The sequence below is a fragment of the Dama dama genome, chromosome 4 (assembly GCF_033118175.1).
Source record: "Dama dama isolate Ldn47 chromosome 4, ASM3311817v1, whole genome shotgun sequence".
In the NCBI taxonomy this organism is placed as follows: Eukaryota; Metazoa; Chordata; class Mammalia; order Artiodactyla; family Cervidae; genus Dama; species Dama dama.
The window spans coordinates 41,999,429-42,017,665 of record NC_083684.1 but is presented as its reverse complement, the minus strand read 5'-3'; the positions used below and the strand labels follow the sequence as shown (position 1 = coordinate 42,017,665).

Genomic DNA, 18,237 nt, shown 5'->3' with positions numbered 1-18,237 from the left:
AGATCTGACTGGGGCCGAGGAACAGAGGGGCTCAAACCTGGAAACACCTCCTCTTCCTCAAGACCTTCAAGAATGTCTCAGGCACTTACAGGCATGTTGCCTTATACATTAAATGAAACCACACCACATGAGACAAAGGCCAGATGCTGGCCATGCAAAGTGGGGGCAAGGAATTGGGGCATCTCTCCACATCACGATCAGTGAGCTTTTGAAAAGCTACATCAGGAACATCCCTGGCAGTTCAGGGGTTAAGAATCCACCTTCCAATGCAGGGGACATGGGTTCCATCCCTGGTCAGGGAACTAAGATCCTACACGCCACAGGACAAGTAAGCCCACAATTAGAGAGCCCGTGGGCCACAATGAAGACCTGATGCAGCCAAAAAAATAAATAAAATTTTTAAAATAAAATAAAAAAACTTAATAAAGTCAGATCAGATCCAATCTAAATCAAATCATGAGACTCTCCTGATTAAAAACCCTTCAACAGCTTTCTGCTTCTTACGTTGAGGTTCCAAATCCTTATTGAGGTCTCAGAGGCTATGTGATCCAACTGGCTTCATCTCCCACCACTCTACTTTTCTCACTCCTCACTATCCAACTGGCCATCCCTATGCCTACGAAAGGCCACACTCACTTCCATCTGAGAGCCTTTGCGCCTGAGACCCCTCTACCTCTTACTCAGCCACCCCAACACCTCACATCCCCACCTTGGCCTGTCTAAATTCATGTTCCAGCAGGTCTCAGCGTCCTCAAAGAAAACCTTCTCTGGGTCCCTAGTTTAGATGAGATTCCCCCTAAAGTGGAGGAACCTCACACCACCCAGCACTCTTCCTTCATAGTTCAGGTCAGTTATGATTATATAATTATTTGTGCATTTACTCGTTTGGTGTCTAACATCCCCTGCCCTCACTGAGTAGATCACAAGCTCTCTAGGGAGCAGAGACCATGTGAATTTTGCCCCTGCCATATGACCAGCACCTGGTCCAGGAGCTAGTACACACCCAGTGCTCAATTATGGACATATATGCTGAATGAGTGAATGATGCGTGTTCTCTAGATGCACAGAAAGTGCCCCAAGCACCAAGGAGCCCAGCTGAGGGAGGATTTGCAGAAGTCAAGGCCCATCCAGTCACTGAGATTCTGCCCAAATGCCCTTGAAACAGAACTCGAATCTCACCCCCTGCAGCTACGGAAAGCCTGGTTGGGGCCTGGAAAGCACCATAGTTACATCACATTTAATGAGAAAAAATTATACAGAGAGCCAACCCATTTCAGACCTCAGATGTCATGAAATAATTTCCTGCTAGATCCAAAGGTGACTAATTTCAGGATAGATGAAAAGAAACAAACCGCCCACATTCAGGACGAGGCAGGAACCACTCTCCGATTTCCCTGCTTCTTGCCTGTATGTTGCTGGTGTGAATCTCTGAGACACACAGTTCCCCTCTCCCAACCAAGACCATCCCATAAAAGACACTCTCTAGTTCCCCAGGGAGTTTAAGTGCATTGGGAAGAAGAAAAACGGGCCCAAGTAACATTTAATAAAGATGTTTTATTTTCCAAAGTCCATATGGGATGAAAAGATGTTTCTCTCTGTTCTCAAACCAAAACAACAACACACTCACAAAGACTTGACATTTATTTTGGTCCTTTATCAGAAAGCAGTCCTTGAAAAATCATGTCATGATTGGGATCCACGATGCTCAGAAGAGTCTGGGCTGGCTGAGCAGTACCTGAACCCAAATATCTGGTAGAGAACCAAGCTCTGGGCACCTCCTCAGCTCTGCCCCGCCCCGCCCCACCCTGCCCTGTCCCGGCACAGGCCTTGGGGAGCAGGGCGGCACTCACCATCCGTCGCGGCACTGCCATTAGGCACGCTTCCCAGATCAACAGTCGGCCCGTCCAGGAAAATTGTCAGCTCTCCACCCGAGACAACACCGCCTTTGTTCTCTGTCTGCAGGTTCAGGGTCAGCTGTGTGTTCTCCACTGTTGGACACAAAAAGCAATGTGGATGGACAAACGCAAACGCACACCAAGGTTAAGATTCTGTAAGTTATGAGCTCCCACTTCACCAACTCTGGCTTCCCTGGCAACGTTTTTCACTGCATCTTCAAACGTGTCTTGTGCCATGGAAAAAGGAATGCAGAGGAATATGCCTAACTGTTTTATCAGGCTGGTGGGAGAGGATGTGCTTGTTTTTTCTTCTAAACATTTTAGAGGATTAGGTTTGCTAGGTAATTTCTATATTACTTATATGTTTGCTTATATCTGCAGGACTGAAAGAAAAGAGTATGAGATACTGATGGTATGCAGAGGAAGAAAGCAGTTCCAAACAACATCCCCCGACCAGTATAGAGTGGGAGCGAAAAGAGTCGAAACAGGTCAAGAGCACAAAGGAAAAGTCATCAGGAGTCATCTCTACATAAACAATTGTAGAGACTTATTATTTGGGCTAAAAAGTTGGGTTTTTCTATTATTTTTTTTTTTTTTTTGGCCATGCCTCAAGGCATTCGGGATCTAGTTCCCTGACCAGGGATTGAACCTGCACCCCCACCCCCACCCTGCATTGGAAGCACAGAGTCTCAATCACTGGACCACCAGGGAAGCCCTAAAAAAGTTGTTTTTTAATTTTCAATCCTGGAAATGTTTTGCTATGAAATAAGGGGTTAAAAAAAGTTTACAACAGAAGTTCAGTACGGGCAAGTTAGTCCCGTAGTTACAGGGTCCTGGCTGAGTTCCACAGGAGAGACTAGCGGACACCTGGCTCCACAAGCTGAGGTGACTGGGCAGCCCAGGGTCACCCAGCCCCCAGAACACTAGGCAAGTTCAGCCCCAAGGGCAAAGAAGCAGCAGAACGAGCCGCCACGAGGCACAGGCAACAAACCCCAGGGGAGCTGGACCCTGCTGCACACACACAACTCACCCCACCACTGAGACCAGCCACACGGAATGGCCTCCATCCAGTTACTGCTCGGGACCCACAGCCTCCAGCTCAGGGCTGTTCAATAATCACCAAGAAAGGGCGGTGTCTATGAGAACTTCCAAAGAGTATGCAGTCCTTCCACGCCTCCCCACATCTTACAAAGCCAGACCAGGAAAATGCCACATATTCCAACCTCCCTCCCTGCCCACACTACCCATCAAACCACCACTTCATTTTATCTCTTAGTTGCTACTGTATTATTATAAGCTGGTTTTCTAGAACAAGGCAGGGTATGTATAAATAACTATCTCCATGAGCATTTCCTAGAGACAACCGCCCCCCCACCAAAAAAAGTCTGCCCTGCATCTCTCTAAGAAACAGATACAGTCCTTTAAGAACTCAGACCCCCAAAAAAGTCTCAATCAATTCAAGGATCTAACGTAGAAATCAGTTATCCTTCAGGTTTTCAAGCTCTCAAGGCATCTCTCCCTTCCTTTAACTTTCTTCCCTGTAATGCATCTCTGAATCCTTCTGAGTCTGTTTTCAGTTTCACTAAGGGGCTTGGTGAGTTCCAAATACTTATAGAAAAGAACACTTGTAGTCTGAAAACCAGTTCCTTCAAAAATCCAAGAGAGATTTCCCTGTGGTCCAGTGGCTAAGACTCCATGCTCCCAAAACAGGGGGTCAGCGTTTGATCTCTGGTCAGGGAACTAAATCCCCATGTTGCAACTAAGACCATGTGCAGCCAAATAAATATAGATATTTTTTAATATTTCTATAGGACCTCCCTGGTGGCACAGTGGCTAAGAATCAGCCTGCCAATGCAGGTGATCCCTGCTAAGGGAAAATTCTACATGCTGCAGAGCGACTAAGCCTATGTGCCACAACTACTGAAGTCAGAGGACCTAAAGCCTGTGCTCCACAACAAGAGACACCACCGCAATGAGAAGCCCCTGCACTGCAATGAAGAGTAGCTCCTGCTTGCTGCAACTAGAGAAAGCCCGCACACCACAATAAAGACCCAGCACACCAAAAATAAACTTTTTTTAATTTCTATAAAAGAACACTTGTAACCTGAAAACTAGTTCCTTCAAAAGTCCAAGAGAAGAGTGGAGATTCCTTTTAAAAAAACTAGGAATAGAACCATATGACCCAACAACTCTACTTACTGGGCATATACCCTGAGAAAACTATAATTGAAAGAGATGCATGTGCTCCAATGTCCGTTCCAGCACTACCTACAATAGCTAGGATATAGAAGCAACCTAGATATCCATCAACAAATGGATAAAGAAGTTGTGGAGCACATATGCAATGGAATATTACTCAGCCGTGAAAAGAACACATTTGAGTCAGGCCTAATAAGGTGAATGAACCTAGAGACTATTACACAGAGTGCAGTAAGTCAGAAAGAGAAAAACAAATATATTAACACATGTATATACAGCATCTAGAAAGATGGTACTGATGAGCCTGTTCACAAGGCAGCGAATCGCTCAGACGGTAAAGAATCTGCCTGCTAAACAGGACCTGGGTCGGGAAGCTCCCCTGGAGAAGGGAATGGCTACCCACTCCAGTATTGTTGCCTGGAGAATACCAAGAACAGAGAAGTCTGGTGGGCTACAGTCCATGGGGTTGCAAAGAATCGGACATGATTGCGTGACTAACACTTTTAGTTTCACAATGGAGATGCAGACATAAACACATAGAAAGACTTGTGGACACAGTCAGGGAAGGAGAAGGTGCAACGAACTTAGAGCAGCATGAAAAACTATAAATTACCTTATGGAAAACAGATAGCCACTGAAAATGTGCTATATGACACAAGGAGCTCAAATCAGGTTCTCTGTGACAACCTGAGGCGGGGTGGAGGGAGGTTCAAGAGGCAGGGGACATATATACATATCTATGGCTGAATGGCGCTGATGCATGGCAGAAACCAACACAATATGGTAAAGCAATTATCCTCCAATTAAAAAACAAAGTCCAAGAGAGGGGAAAGAGCCGAGGCATTTGAACCAGCAGCATCATTTGCCAGCCATGCAAACGAGCCGCCTTGGAAATGGACCCTTCAGCCTCAGTCTAGCTTTCAGATAACTGCAGCCCACCCAGTGTACTGAGTACAACTTCACGGAAGAGCCCAGGCCAGACTGCCCAGCTAAGCCATTCCCAAAACCTGACCCACTGAAACTATGAGATAATAAATGTTTACTTTTTTTTTTTTTTCATCAAGGAGCATCTCCGTACTCTTCATGCTGAGATCCAGGGCATAAGTCCCTAGCAGGCAATAGAGCTTGAATTCTAAGACAAGTACCAGTTAGGAAGACTGGATTCAAACACAGTACCAGATAGGCAGACTGGATCACTTACCTTGAGCATTAATCTCTCTACCTGCAAAACAGGAGGAGTAAGAACACACTTTCCAGAGAATATATGTTAAGAATTAAATAGCATCGAGTAGGTTCCTGGTAAGCTGTCATTTTTATTATGTCCCTGTTGTGTTGTTCTTTTAAAATTTTTTAATTTAGAAGAAAGTTTTTTTTTTTTTGGTCACATCATGCAGTATGTGGGATCTTAGTTCCCTGACCAGGGATCAAACTCGAGCCCTCTGGAGTGCATGCTTCCATGCACTGGAAGCATAGAGTCTTAACTACTGGACTGCCAGGGAAGTTCCTATTATCTCCCTGTTGATGCTCCTGTTTTTAGGCTGGAGAGCCCAAATTTCTCTTGATCTAACTTATTCATTGTATATTCACTCTTCTCCTGACCTTTCTAAGCCTTTTTCAAGCTTTGGGAAAAGAGTCAACAAAAGTCTTCCAAGGTCAGTCACATACCCATTACAAGGACAAATGGTCTTCCATCTTATTTCTATGATACTTCCTAAAGATGTCCTGCATGCCACTGTTGGAAATGTGCCGGGATAAGCATTCTAGAAGGGCTCCTCAATTCCCTTCTTATTATCTCAAAGGCCATCACTTTACAAAGAGAGTGCAGACACCATCCTCCCTCCTTCCTGGAGGGATGATAATATTTGACCGGAAACTAGCGGAGCCCAAGGCCTCTTGCTGCTAATTTCCACCTACTGACAGCCACCTCACTGTGGTCTTCTGCCAAAGCCAGGGGCACAGACTTCATTTTCCTCTCCACTGGGCTCATGTCAAGGTGCCAACTCAATTACCTGCTCACCTTGACCAGCAGTGTCATTATACACACATAGGTTCAGAAGTTACAAGTCTTGGAGACACATTTGACTTTCACAAAGAGCCAGTGATGGGGGAGGTTTTTCTCTTTAGTATTAGTCACTCAGTCGTGTCCAATTCTTTCGACCCCATGGACTATAGCCCACTCAGCTCCTCTATCCATGGAATTCTCCAGACAAGAATTCTGGAGTGGGTAGCCATTCCCTTCTCCAGGGGAACTCCTCAACCCAGGGATCAAGCCTGGGACTGGCACTGCAGGCAGATTCTTTAATGCTGAGCCACCAGGAAAGATCCCTTTAAACTAAGAACATAACCCCCTAGTGTTTTATTTACTAAAAGACAAACAGTTCAGAAAGACCTCTGGCCATTACTGTAATAACCAAGTAATTGAATTTAGCATCACTAAGAGCAAGACAACCCAACACCCACATGCTTCCTGATGTATTACAGGATGAAGTACACAACAGCACTTTTAAAGTCTTCTTACAGGACTTCCCTGGTTGTCCAGTGGTTAAGAATTCACCTGCCAAAGCAGGGGACATGGGTTCAATCCCTGGTCCAGGAAGATCCCACATGCTGAGGGGCAACTGGAGAAAGTCCCTTGGCAGCAATGAAGACCCAACACAGCCAAATAAATAAATAAATACAGTCTTCTTACAAAAGCATTTAACCTGAATCCAATCAGGCCACTAAACCTCCTTCCCAGATTACATGAAATAAGGGGATAGAGGAACAAATTCAGCGATACCAGAAGACAGCAATCAGACTAACCCAGAATATGGGACATCTATAGGGATGGGAGTACCAGACCACCTGACCTGACTCTTGAGAAGCCTGTATGCAGGTCAGGAGGCAACAGTTAGAACTGGACATGGAACAACAGACTGGTTCCAAATAGGAAAAGGAGTATGTCAAGGCTATATATTGTCACCCTGCTTATTTAACTTATATGCAGAGTACATCAGGAGAAACGCTGGGCTGGAAGAAGCACAAGCTGGAATCAAGATTGCCGGGAGAAATATCAATAACCTCAGATATGCAGATGACACCACCCTATGGCAGAGAGTGAAGAGGAACTAAAAAGCCTCTCAATGAAAGTGAAAGAGGATAGTGAAAAAGTTGGCTTAAAGCTCGACATTCAGAAAACTAAGATCATGGCATCTGGTACCATCACCTCATGGTAAATAGATGGGGAGACAGTGGAAACAGTGACTGACTATTTTTTTGGGGCTCTGAAATCACTGCAGATGGTGACTGCAGCCATGAAATTAAAAGATGCTTACTCCTTGGAAGGAAAGTTATGACCAACCTAGATAGCATATTAAAAAGCAGAGACATTACTTTGCCAACAAAGGTCCATCTGGTCAAGGCTATGGTTTTTCCAGTAGTCATGTATGGATGTGAGAGTTGGACTGTGAAGAAAGCTGAGCACAGAAAAATTGATGCTTTTGAACTGTGGTGTTGGAGAAGACTCTTTAGAGTCCCTTGGACTGCAAGGAGATCCAACCAGTCCATCCTAAAGGAGATCAGTCCTGGGTGTTCATTGGAAGGACTGATGCTGAAGCTGAAACTCCAGTACTTTGGCCACCTGAGGCGAAGAGTTGACCCATTGGAAAAGACCCTAATGCTGGGAGGGATTGGGGGCAGGAGGAGAAGGGGACGACAGAGGATGAGATGGCTGGATGGCATCACCGACTCGATGGGCATGAGTTTGAGTAAACTCCGGGAGTTGGTGATGGACAGGGAGGCCTGGCGTGCTGCAATTCATGGGGTTGCAAAGAGTCGGACACGACTGGGCGACTGAACTGAACTGAACTGAACTGAACTGATAGGGCAACTATCCCAGGCTCCTTGAAAAGCCAATGTCATTAAAAACATTTAAAATGGGAGGTGGGACAGGCAGGAAGAAGACTCTTGGATTTAAAGGAACATAACTACCAAATGTCTTGGTAGTCTGACTAAGTCTTAGTTTGAAAAATACATTCTTGAGGCGATTGGAGAAATTTGCATCCAGGTTGGATATTGAGTGATGTCTTTAATTACCATTTATTTTCTTAGGTTCAGTAATGGCACTATGTCTGTATTTAGGAATGGTTTCATTATTGGGCGATCCAAGAGTAAATTAGGATGATATCTGCACTTACTCTCATGGTTTTGTAGGAGAATAGACTGAAGTTTTCTGGAGTGAAGTGTCATGATATCTGCAGTTTACCTTCAAGTGGTTCAGGGAGAAAAAAAATGCACACTCACAGGCTCACACACAGATGTGAAACAAATGCAGCAAATTCTTAACAAGTATTGGCTCTTGGTGGAGGGCATTTGGGTGTTCATTGTGTTATTCTTTCAATTCTTTTGTATGTTGAAAAAAGTGCACGTTAAAAAGTTGGGAAAGGGTTGTTTTTTTTTTTTTTTTAATTGGCAAGGCTATTACAAAATTAAAGCTCAGAGAACAGAACACTCTATTATTCTCTTAAAAAAAAAAAAAAAAAAACACCTGAGCCAGGGGAGCCCTACAATGCATAATGGGACTAAAGAAACCATTAGCTAATTGAGTGACAGACTCGAGCATACGGGGAGGCTGAAAGAAGTAAGTGTGGCTGGAAAACATATACTGGAATCTGGGCTATAAATAGCAGCCTTAGCCACCTCGCCTCTGGGGCCCTCAGGTTTCACTCCAGCCATGCCGTGCACTCCACAAAGGGCCTTTCTCTTGCACCAGGTCTTCCCCGGGCCTTTTCAGGCACTGCTCAAAAATCAAAAAGCTGATGAAAACATGGGTGTTAATAAGTCGAGTTCCAGAACTGGAACAGATTCAGCGTCGGAGGCTCACCCGCCTCCCTCCATCTCATGCGGCCCAGCTCCATCTGTGGTCGTGCCATTCACACACGTGTAGCGAGCGAGCACTCGCTCTTCCAGTCTCTGACATCCAACAGGTACGGAAGAGACAAAATGCTGTGCCCCTGGGTGTTTATATCCTAGCTGAGGCAAACAGACACTATCCATTTTTTTTTTAGTACATCACATAATCCATTAGATTGCAGCAAATGCAGTAGGAAAAAAAAAAAAAAGAAAGGCGGGAAAAAGATGGGGAGTGACACAGGCAGGCGGCGGCCCTGGGGTGGTGAGCAAGTCTCACCAGGAAGGTGACCGTGAGGCAAAGACTTAAAGAAGAATGAGGCAAGGGAGCCATGTCTCTCTCTGGAGGAAGGATATTCCAGGCAGAGATACAGTGAGACACAGGAGCCCCAAACGGGGCTGGTCTGAGCAAGGGCAGGGAGGCCACTGTGGCTGGAGTGGATAAGGAAGGAGAGAAGCAGGAGATGAGGGCGGTGGGAAACTGGAACTCATAAGGGCGGTCCTGGAGCCCTGGTGAAGTGTCTGGCGTTTCCTCTGCGTGAGACTGGGAACCACCAGAGGGCTGTGAACAGGGCAGGAAGGTGGTACCTGTGGCAGCACGGTCACACTGGTTGCAGGAGGAGCGAGAGAGGAAGCAAATGAGACCAGGGAGGAGGTCATGGCGGGCAGGCAGTCCAAGTGATGGCAGTGTCTCCTGGGTATGGGGTGCCGAAGTGAAACACCCCTTTCCTCCTTGCCAGCATGTGTTAAGAAAGCCCCGTGGCTGACCTAGCACGCCAGCCAAGCTCCACTGGCCCACCAGCCTCTTGGAATCAAAGCTCTAGGCACATCACTGGCAGAAGCTGCAAAAAGTGCCCACTTAGAGCATGGCTGGGAGAAGTCAGGTTCAATTACAATCAAGTGGAACACATATCATGAAAATTTTCACTGGCAAGAGACTTCAGTTCTTTCAAGAAAGCTAAGGCCTTGAGTGCATGTGAACTTTAGCAAGCCTATTTCTTCTTTTCTGTTCTACAAGAACCCTCTGGTTACCAACACCTTGCGATGCTACTTTTTGGAGGTCAAAGACAGCAGTAGGGTTAGATATTAGAAGCTAGGTGGACAGAATTAGGAAAATCCTCAAGTACTGTGCCAGGAAATCTCATTAAAAGCTGGCAAACTGGGAGAGACAAGAAGACACTAGGTACTTCCTAGTGGAAGCACACACCACCTCAGCAAGTAGGGATTCATGGACTACTCTTGCCACTTTTGTGGATGCTTGACATTTTCCAGAAGAGTTTTGTTTTTTTTTTTTTAAGCCAGCATACTAAAGAACAGAGATTGTAAACTTAAAAAAAAAAAACTTAACACAAATTTAACATTACCTACACATCTTGAAAACTGAAAAGGAGAAAAATATACAATCAAACTGCTTAAGGAGTAGCTCTTGACTCTTATTTTGAGAAATTGCAAAGCCTCAGATTTGCAAGTGGCTTCAGGTTAATAATTTCCTACTGGGAAGAGTTGTTACGTGCAACGAGGATGAGTAATATTTTTCTAAGAGTTACTTTTTCCCTTTTCTGACTTGGACTTTTTAATATGTTTTTTGCATATGGTACCAATAAGTATAGATAAACAGAGCATGGAAGCTACCTTCCTCATTCCCACAGAAGAAGAAAAAAGAAATTACATACACCAGAACTGCCCAACTATGCCCTCATAATGCAGTTCAGTTAAATCCAGAACCCCTACTTGGACAGTCTCACCACCGAATACAAAAGGACTTTCTACTTTAGAATCATCTTCTATAATGACTGTCCCTCCCTCCCCTCACACCCCCGAAAATGCATGTGCACATATACACTTCTATCTTATAAAAGGAAAAGTATTTTCTTCCCTTTTTCTTCCTGACTCAGAATACAAATGGAAGGATCAACCTGGAAATTTGAGAAAAACCAAACAGGACACAAAGTAGGATACTTTTAGGGGAGACCAAGTCCTCTAGGGCCAAGAGTCTCAGAAGAAGCCTGATGAAGATGTGACTAAGTTGGCCTTAACAAAGCTGTTCAGAGGAGCAAACAAACCTCCTTCTTCCTGCCTCCTTCTGCCCTCGATCCCACAGGCCCATCAGAAGAAAGTGAAAATAAGCAGGGCATTCATTAACAGGTCAGTGCTCCTTCTGCACATAGCTGTGAAACACTGGTGCACAGAGAAACGGAACTGCAGGAAATTCCAGAAGGGCAGAGAGTAAACAGACTCCTTTCCCTTCCCTGGTTCCCTGTTAACTCAGACACACACAGGCTGGAGACTACCCCAGGTTTAAAAAGAACACCCTTTCACTTTCCCTATGCAGTAAAGGAAGCCAAGGGGCTTCCAGGATTTACTGTTAACGATGTCTCTTTGGCTTCCAACCTCAGTTGTAGCCTAACAAGAGAAAGCCTTTTCTACCAAGCTAGCAGCAGGTCATAAACACTGGAATTCTTGTTAGGGTACCAATGTTGACTCTGCTTCACCCCACCTTCCCACGGCCCCCATCACTCATGCTCTCTTCCCAGAGCACAGGGTGTAAGAGTCCTACCGCGGCCTGGAAGTCTCTTCTGTAGGCTAATGCTGGGAATCCATTCTTAATAATCATCTCTAAATTAAAGTCTTGGCTGACAGAGGGTTGCATTTACTCCTCCAGAAATGAGAAGAGCTCCGTTTCACAAAGTGTGTGAACTTTTGTTTTTTCCTTGTGCATTCATCCAAGAAGCATTTTCTGGGCATCCACTATTGACACTGTGCTAGAAGCTGTGTTATCATGAAGAATGGAAATAGACATGGTCTCTGCTTTTAGGAACCTCACCAAGTCAGTGATAAAAACAGAAGTCACCAAATAACCTCACAGAGAAATGGAAAGCTAGAGCTGTGAGACAGATTTCATGCAGGAGACCTTATGGAGCCAAGAGCGCTGGATACTTGGCCTGGTCAGAGCATCAGGAAAAGGTTCCTGAGGAATCAACAACTCAGCTGTGATCTGAAGTCTCAGAGAGAGAGAGAGCAGGTTTGGGGGGGTGGGTGTGAAGCAGGCTGGACGGGCACATCTACAGGCAGGGAGATGCATCTGGGAAATTGAACAGAGATGAGTGTGTGTGGGTGGAATGGGATGTGATCTGAATGGGGCAGGAGAGCCAGGTGGTGACCAGATGTGGCAGTGGCTTTCTTTCTCTATCCTAACAGCAGCAGCATAGTACTTAACAGTTTTTAATTAATCAAGGTGTGACAACATCAGCTTCATGATTTTAAAAATCATTCCACAGCATGGAAAACAGACTGGATGGGAGTAAGAGCAGATGCAGGCAGAGCAGACAGGAGGCCAGAGGGAAGGACCAGACCAGTAGAGGTGGAGGTTTTAGAAGTGGGCAGACTTGCAAAGGTAAAAACCAAGGGAACCAGTAAACAGACCAGCAAGAAGATGGACAAGAGGAGTGGATTGTAGCTCAGTTGGTAAAGAATCTGCCTGCCATGCAGGAGACCTGGGTTCAATCCCTGGGTCAGGAAGATCCCCTGGAGAAGGAAATGGCAATGCACTCCAGTATTCTTGCCTAGAGAATCCCATGGACAGAGAAGCCTGGTGGGTTACAGTCCATGGAGTTGCAAGAGTCAGACATGACTTAGTGACTAAACCATCAAGAGGAGTGGAGGGATCAAAGACAATTCCTGGCTTTCTAACTTACTTAACTGGGCAAATGGAGCATCTATACATTGAAATATGAAACACTAGAAGAGGTCTAGGTCCAGGAAAGAGGGGATAAGTTCAGATTTGAACACATTGAATCTGAGGTGCTTCTGACGTATCCACAAAGAGACAGCAAGACAGTAGTCAGGCATTGGGTACGGAGCTCAGAGGGAAGGTCTAGGCTGGAGACTCAAACCTGTGGTCAGCCACACAGGGTAGTTACGCATAACGAGGACAGGAATGTGAAAACAGAAGAAGGGGGTAGAATGGTAGGAAACTCAGGCCATAGAAACAGATGAAGATGACCTTGCAAAGAAGACAGAGGAGAACACTCAGAGAAGCAGCAGGAAAGTCAGAAAGGAGTCCTGAGAAGGCAGGAAAGGGTGGGCTCCAAAGCATGGACGGAGAGTCTGCCCTTCAGATGGGAGGAGGAGGGATAGCTCACCTGCAACCACAAGAAGTGGCAGGAGAGGTGAGGCACACACAACCTCATTTCGGCTCATGACAGATTCATCAATCATGATTGCTCTAATTTTTTTTTTTTTTTTTGGTAGCTTTAAACTCTTTATTTTGTACTGGGGTATAGCTGATTAACATTGTTTTTTTAGATGCAGGGTCCCAGTGTTCTAAAGTCCAAGCCCCTGCAGCTACAAATGCTTTTCTCTACTTGCAAAAAAGAAAAAAGCACCCGTGTAAACACTCCATAACCAGCTATTCGTCAGTCATCTACCTAACAAGTACATTATAGACAAAGAGTCTCTCTTGAATCAACAGAGTGTCCTCTTAACACAGGAAACAAACAAACAAAAAAAATGCCTCATCTGTCTTGGTGAATCTCACTGTTTGTCAAGCTATCGCCTATTTTTAAAGTGATTTAGAGGGAATAAATACAGATCTGGGAAAGGTATGTCTTTAGAATAAACTGTCAGTTTACATGAGTTATTGCTGCCTTGTCACCAGAAGTCCTCTTCCCCAAGCTGGGGAAAGTCCTCATCACCCATTAATTCCTAGGATTCCTAGACCAGGCCTGTCTTAGCAGCTCATCCATTCTCTGTGCCTTCAGGGAACCTAGGCAACCACTTCAACCCTCTCCATTGCACAGAATCTAGGCCTTGTGTTTTAAATACAGTAGAGATTGGTTTTCAATGAACAAACCTCCTTTTCAACCGCATCTGAACAGCAAAATGTAGAAGCCCAGCTAAAAGAGAACTTCCATGGCTTAGGTTCTGCTTTTTAAAAAATCAGCAGAGTGAGGACTTCTTGGTGGTTCAATGGCTAAGACTCCACCCTCCCAATGCAGGGGGCCCGGGTTTGATCCCTAGTTAGGGAACTAGATCCCACATGCAGTAACAGAGTTTGCATGCCTCAACAACGACTGAAGATCCTGCATGCAGCAACTAAGACCTGGAGAAGCCAAATAAATGAATAAAAATTTTTTTTTAATTAGCATAGAGGAGGAATTGGATGAAGGCAGTCAAAAAGTAACTATCTCTAGTTGTAAGATCAATAAAGACTGCGATTGCGATGAACAGCATGGTGACTACAGTTACACTGCTATATGGCCTACTGGAAAGATGCTAAGACAGACAGAGACCACACCATCAGATGCAATGTTTCAGGGCTGTTTTGTTGCGGTTTTTTTGTTTTTTTTTTTTTTTTCTGGCGAGGAGAAGGAAACAGCTCATATCCAGGCAACAGTCTTGTTTTTTTATCACCCATTCCAGCCATTTCACGCCTGAAACAGCAGTCAATTCAGAAGCGGATTGTAATGATCAGAGACAGCATGGGCCCTCTAGGAGACAGCTCAGCACCACAATGTGATAGGCTTCAGAGGACTGGTGGAAGTTTCTAGAACTGCACACACAGTACAAACTAGCAACCTGGTTTAGAAGAAAAGTCTCCCAAATCTTCCTTGAGTAACTTAACCTCTAGACATGAGCAACATCCAATGTGACAGCCATAAGCCGCATATGGTCACTGAGTGCTAGAAATGTGGCCGGTCCAGACTGAGGTGTGCTGGGGGTATAAACAACACATGGGGTTTCATATATCAAAATGGTAACACTTGGGATATACTGGACTGAAGAAAAGTGTTAGTTGCTCAGTCATATCTGACTCTTTGCAACCCCATGGACTGCAGATCACCAGATTCCTATGTCCATGGAATTCTCCAGGCAAGAACACTGGAGTGGGTTGCCATTTCCTTCTCCTGGACTGAAGAAAACAGATCATTAAAACCGATTTGACCCTCTTGTTTCTGTTTTTACTCTCTTTAATGTGGCTACTAGAAAACTTTCGGTTACATATGTGGCTCACTTCTCATTTCTAATGGACAGTGCTGCTCAGGTGCCCCCTTCCCGCCATTTTTTGGGCCACAATCATGAGTGGTTCTCTCACTGCCCAGGCCCAGTCGGCGTTCTCTGTGTGACCTGACTGAACCAAGTTCGTTCCTGCCTCAAAGCTTCCTTCAGCCTGGAATGCTTTTCTACTGTTGGCTTGAACAATCACTTCTCATTTTTCTACAGTCCTGGTGTCGCCTTCCCCGGGAAGCCTTCCTCAACAGCCCCTGTCCCCAGACTGGGTTAAGTACCCTGTACTTTTCCTCCACTGTATCTGTCACAACTGCAACAGTCTGCACTGGTTACCAGTCCAGTCTGTCCACTCTCCTTTCTATATCCTAAATTCCAAGATGTCTGCCTTAGTTCACTGCCGCATCTCCAGCATCCAAGCGGGTGCTCAAAGGGACTTACTGTGAGAACACTGATAAATAAAGAAGGGGGTCTTCCCTGGTGATCCACTGGTTAAGACTCCGCGTCTCCCAATGCAGAAGGCATGGGTTCAACCCCTGGTTGGGGAACTAGAATCCCTCATGCCACATGGTACGGGCAAAAAATAAATAAATAAAAAGAAGAAGGATTGACACATCTACTGATTGAAATGGATGTCTTAGTCTAGGTTCCTATTTTTGTCATATGGAATTGAATAAAATGCAGGATGTAATATTATTTCTGAATGGCGTTCCTTGATTATTCTAATGGAAAAAGTGGAGTTTGAGGTTATGGTCATTGATGGTGGATGTATATTTGTGGTGTGTCTCCAAGGACAGTCAGTCAGGTCTGACAGCTTAGATTTAAGCCATATCTAAGTGTGTCTTGATTGGCCTTGAAATTTTCATATTTCATCTTTTTCTACAATAAAAAGACAGCCTCTTGAAAAAAAAAAAAAAAAAGAAGAAGGAAATTTCCTGTCCCACAAAACTCTGATCCAACACTGACAAATTCGCAAGTCTAAGGAGGGAAAAAAAAGAAGAGAGGAGAAAACTATCTGACCACGTTAAAATGCAAAAGTTCTCAATATATCTCAAGAAAAAGAAAAAAAGGGACCGCCTTGGTAGGCATTCATGCTTTGAGGTGGTGGAATCACTCTTTGCTTAAATATACATTCCCATGAGGCTGACTGCCCTCCAAAGCCGATAAGTTTACAGAACGCTCTGGAGGCGGCCTGAAACCCCAGGCTACACTGGGGCGGCCACGTACCACAGGAAAGGCTTTCCTGACAGAAAAAGCTTTTCTTCTTTTCTCAAGTGAGGCTTCACAAGGCAGCCTCTCAGCCAGTGACACAGAGAGCGGGTCTGTTCTCACATGCGTTGCTGGGGCCTGTGTGTTTACTCTTTGAGACTCCTGGCTAAAAGGACCTTTTCTTTCCACCAGCTCTCCACTGACACCGAAACCACGGATGGGCCCGGCTGTAAGTCTGAGAAGCCGGCGGGGCGGGGGATGTGGGGGGAAGGGGGCCGGCAGGAGGGGGAGGGGTGGCTTCTGGCTTCTTCGGGAATTCCTTGAGGTTCTGGCTTGGCCGTATCTGTCCTGAGGTGCACGATGATGGAAAGCAACACACAGGGAGCTTTTCAGAGACTGTTACAGACAGGTTTAAATCCTAGTGCCTGGCAGCTGGTGCCAATCAAGGAAAACAGTAGTCATTGCTGTAATTGTGACCGGAAGGAGGCAAAAATGAAACAAAGGCTTTTGCATTTGGAGGCTGGGGCCGGACTCTGACCAACGTCTCCTGAGAGAGGGCCCCCAGCACCACCCTGGTCCCACCTCTGCTTCAGCCACAACACGGGCCACAAGGCCTAAGTCACACAAAGAGATGTTCATCCTCACTTAATCTAATTAAGTGTGCCTATTTCATATATATATAATATACTAAATATTATCAAATTACATTATATTGTATTATATTATATTAGTATCTTCTTTGTGCTTCAATCACAGGGCTAGGGGATATACAAGAGTTAACAAAAACCACCAGACTTCTCTGGTGGTCCAGTGGTTAAGACTCCATACTTCTACTGCAGGGGACACGGGTTTGTACCCTGGGGAAGTTCTGCAAGTCGCAAAGTGTGGTCAAAAATAAAATAAACAAACATGTTATATCAGGCAATCACTAAGATTAAAAAAAAAAAAAAGAAACATAAAAACCAAACAATGACTGCCCTCATGGAGCTAACATTCCAGTTATAGAGAACAGTAAGTCAGGTAAATAAATAAAATATATATTATATAGCATGTGCGTGCTCAGACACTCAGTCATGTCCAGCTCTTGTGACCCCATGAACTGTAGCCTGCCAGGATCCTCTGTCCATGGGATTTTCCAGACAAGAGTACTAGAATGGTTTGCCATTTCCTCCTCCAGAAGACCTTCCTGACCCAGGGACTGAACCCATGTCTCCTACATTGGCAGGTGAATTCTTTACCACTGAGCCACCCAGGAAGTCCAGGAAAGCAGATAGCTCAGCTTTTACCACATTAATTTGAGGATACTGATTAGACAGCTGCCCAGCTATACTGATATAGAAACAGGGCTGCCCAGGAAAAGGCAAAGGGTACCAGTCACAGGTGTGTAGACCAAATTTATAGCTATGAGCCCAGAGAAGATCGTAAAAGAAGTATAACTTAACAAGTGGATGTAAGACTAGGTCACTTGGAGTATCCCAATGTTTTCAGACGGGAGAGGAGGAAACTAGCCAAGGAGACTAGAAAAGAGTTACTGGAAAGATAGACAGAACACCATCCAGGCATGGTGTCCTGAAAACCAAGTAACAAGAGTAGGTCAGGGAGAAGTGATGGATTCCAACTCAAGAAATGAGCACTGAGCCACCCGGAGGTGACCACAGACTTGGTACAATATTTGCAGCAGGGCAGCGAGAGTAAAAGCCTGCCTGAGAGTTCCTCAAGAAGGAAATGAGAGGAGAAAAGAAAAGAGATGCAAATTAAAATAATAAAGAGAAATCACTTGTTGCAGCCGAACAGACTGGCAGAGGTTAAAAGACTGGCACTGCCCATCACCACTGAGGGTAAGGAAAACGAGTACACGTGCACACACACAGTGGGTGTATGAACGGGTCCAGTCTTTGCAGCAGACCCAGGCCGTGGGTACCACGAAACTTGCAACTCGCCTGCCTTCTGACCCAGCAGTGAATGCCTAGGAATTTACTACCCTAAGAAAAAGGACAGGAGAACAAAGGTATCTTTACAAGAAGTTAGTGAAAAGTCATGC

General features: G+C 45.1%; 1 protein-coding gene across 3 annotated transcripts in view; it reads right to left on the bottom strand.

Annotated features, from left to right (window-relative positions):
* Positions 1–18,237, bottom strand: part of WWP2 (WW domain containing E3 ubiquitin protein ligase 2) — a 140,697-nt gene that overhangs the window by 82,160 nt on the left and 40,300 nt on the right. For all 3 annotated transcript variants that reach the window (XM_061138851.1, XM_061138849.1, XM_061138850.1), the window contains exon 5: positions 1,851–1,988. In XM_061138851.1, coding sequence (XP_060994834.1) covers positions 1,851–1,988 — 138 coding nt within the window. The remainder of the gene's footprint in view (positions 1–1,850; positions 1,989–18,237) is intronic.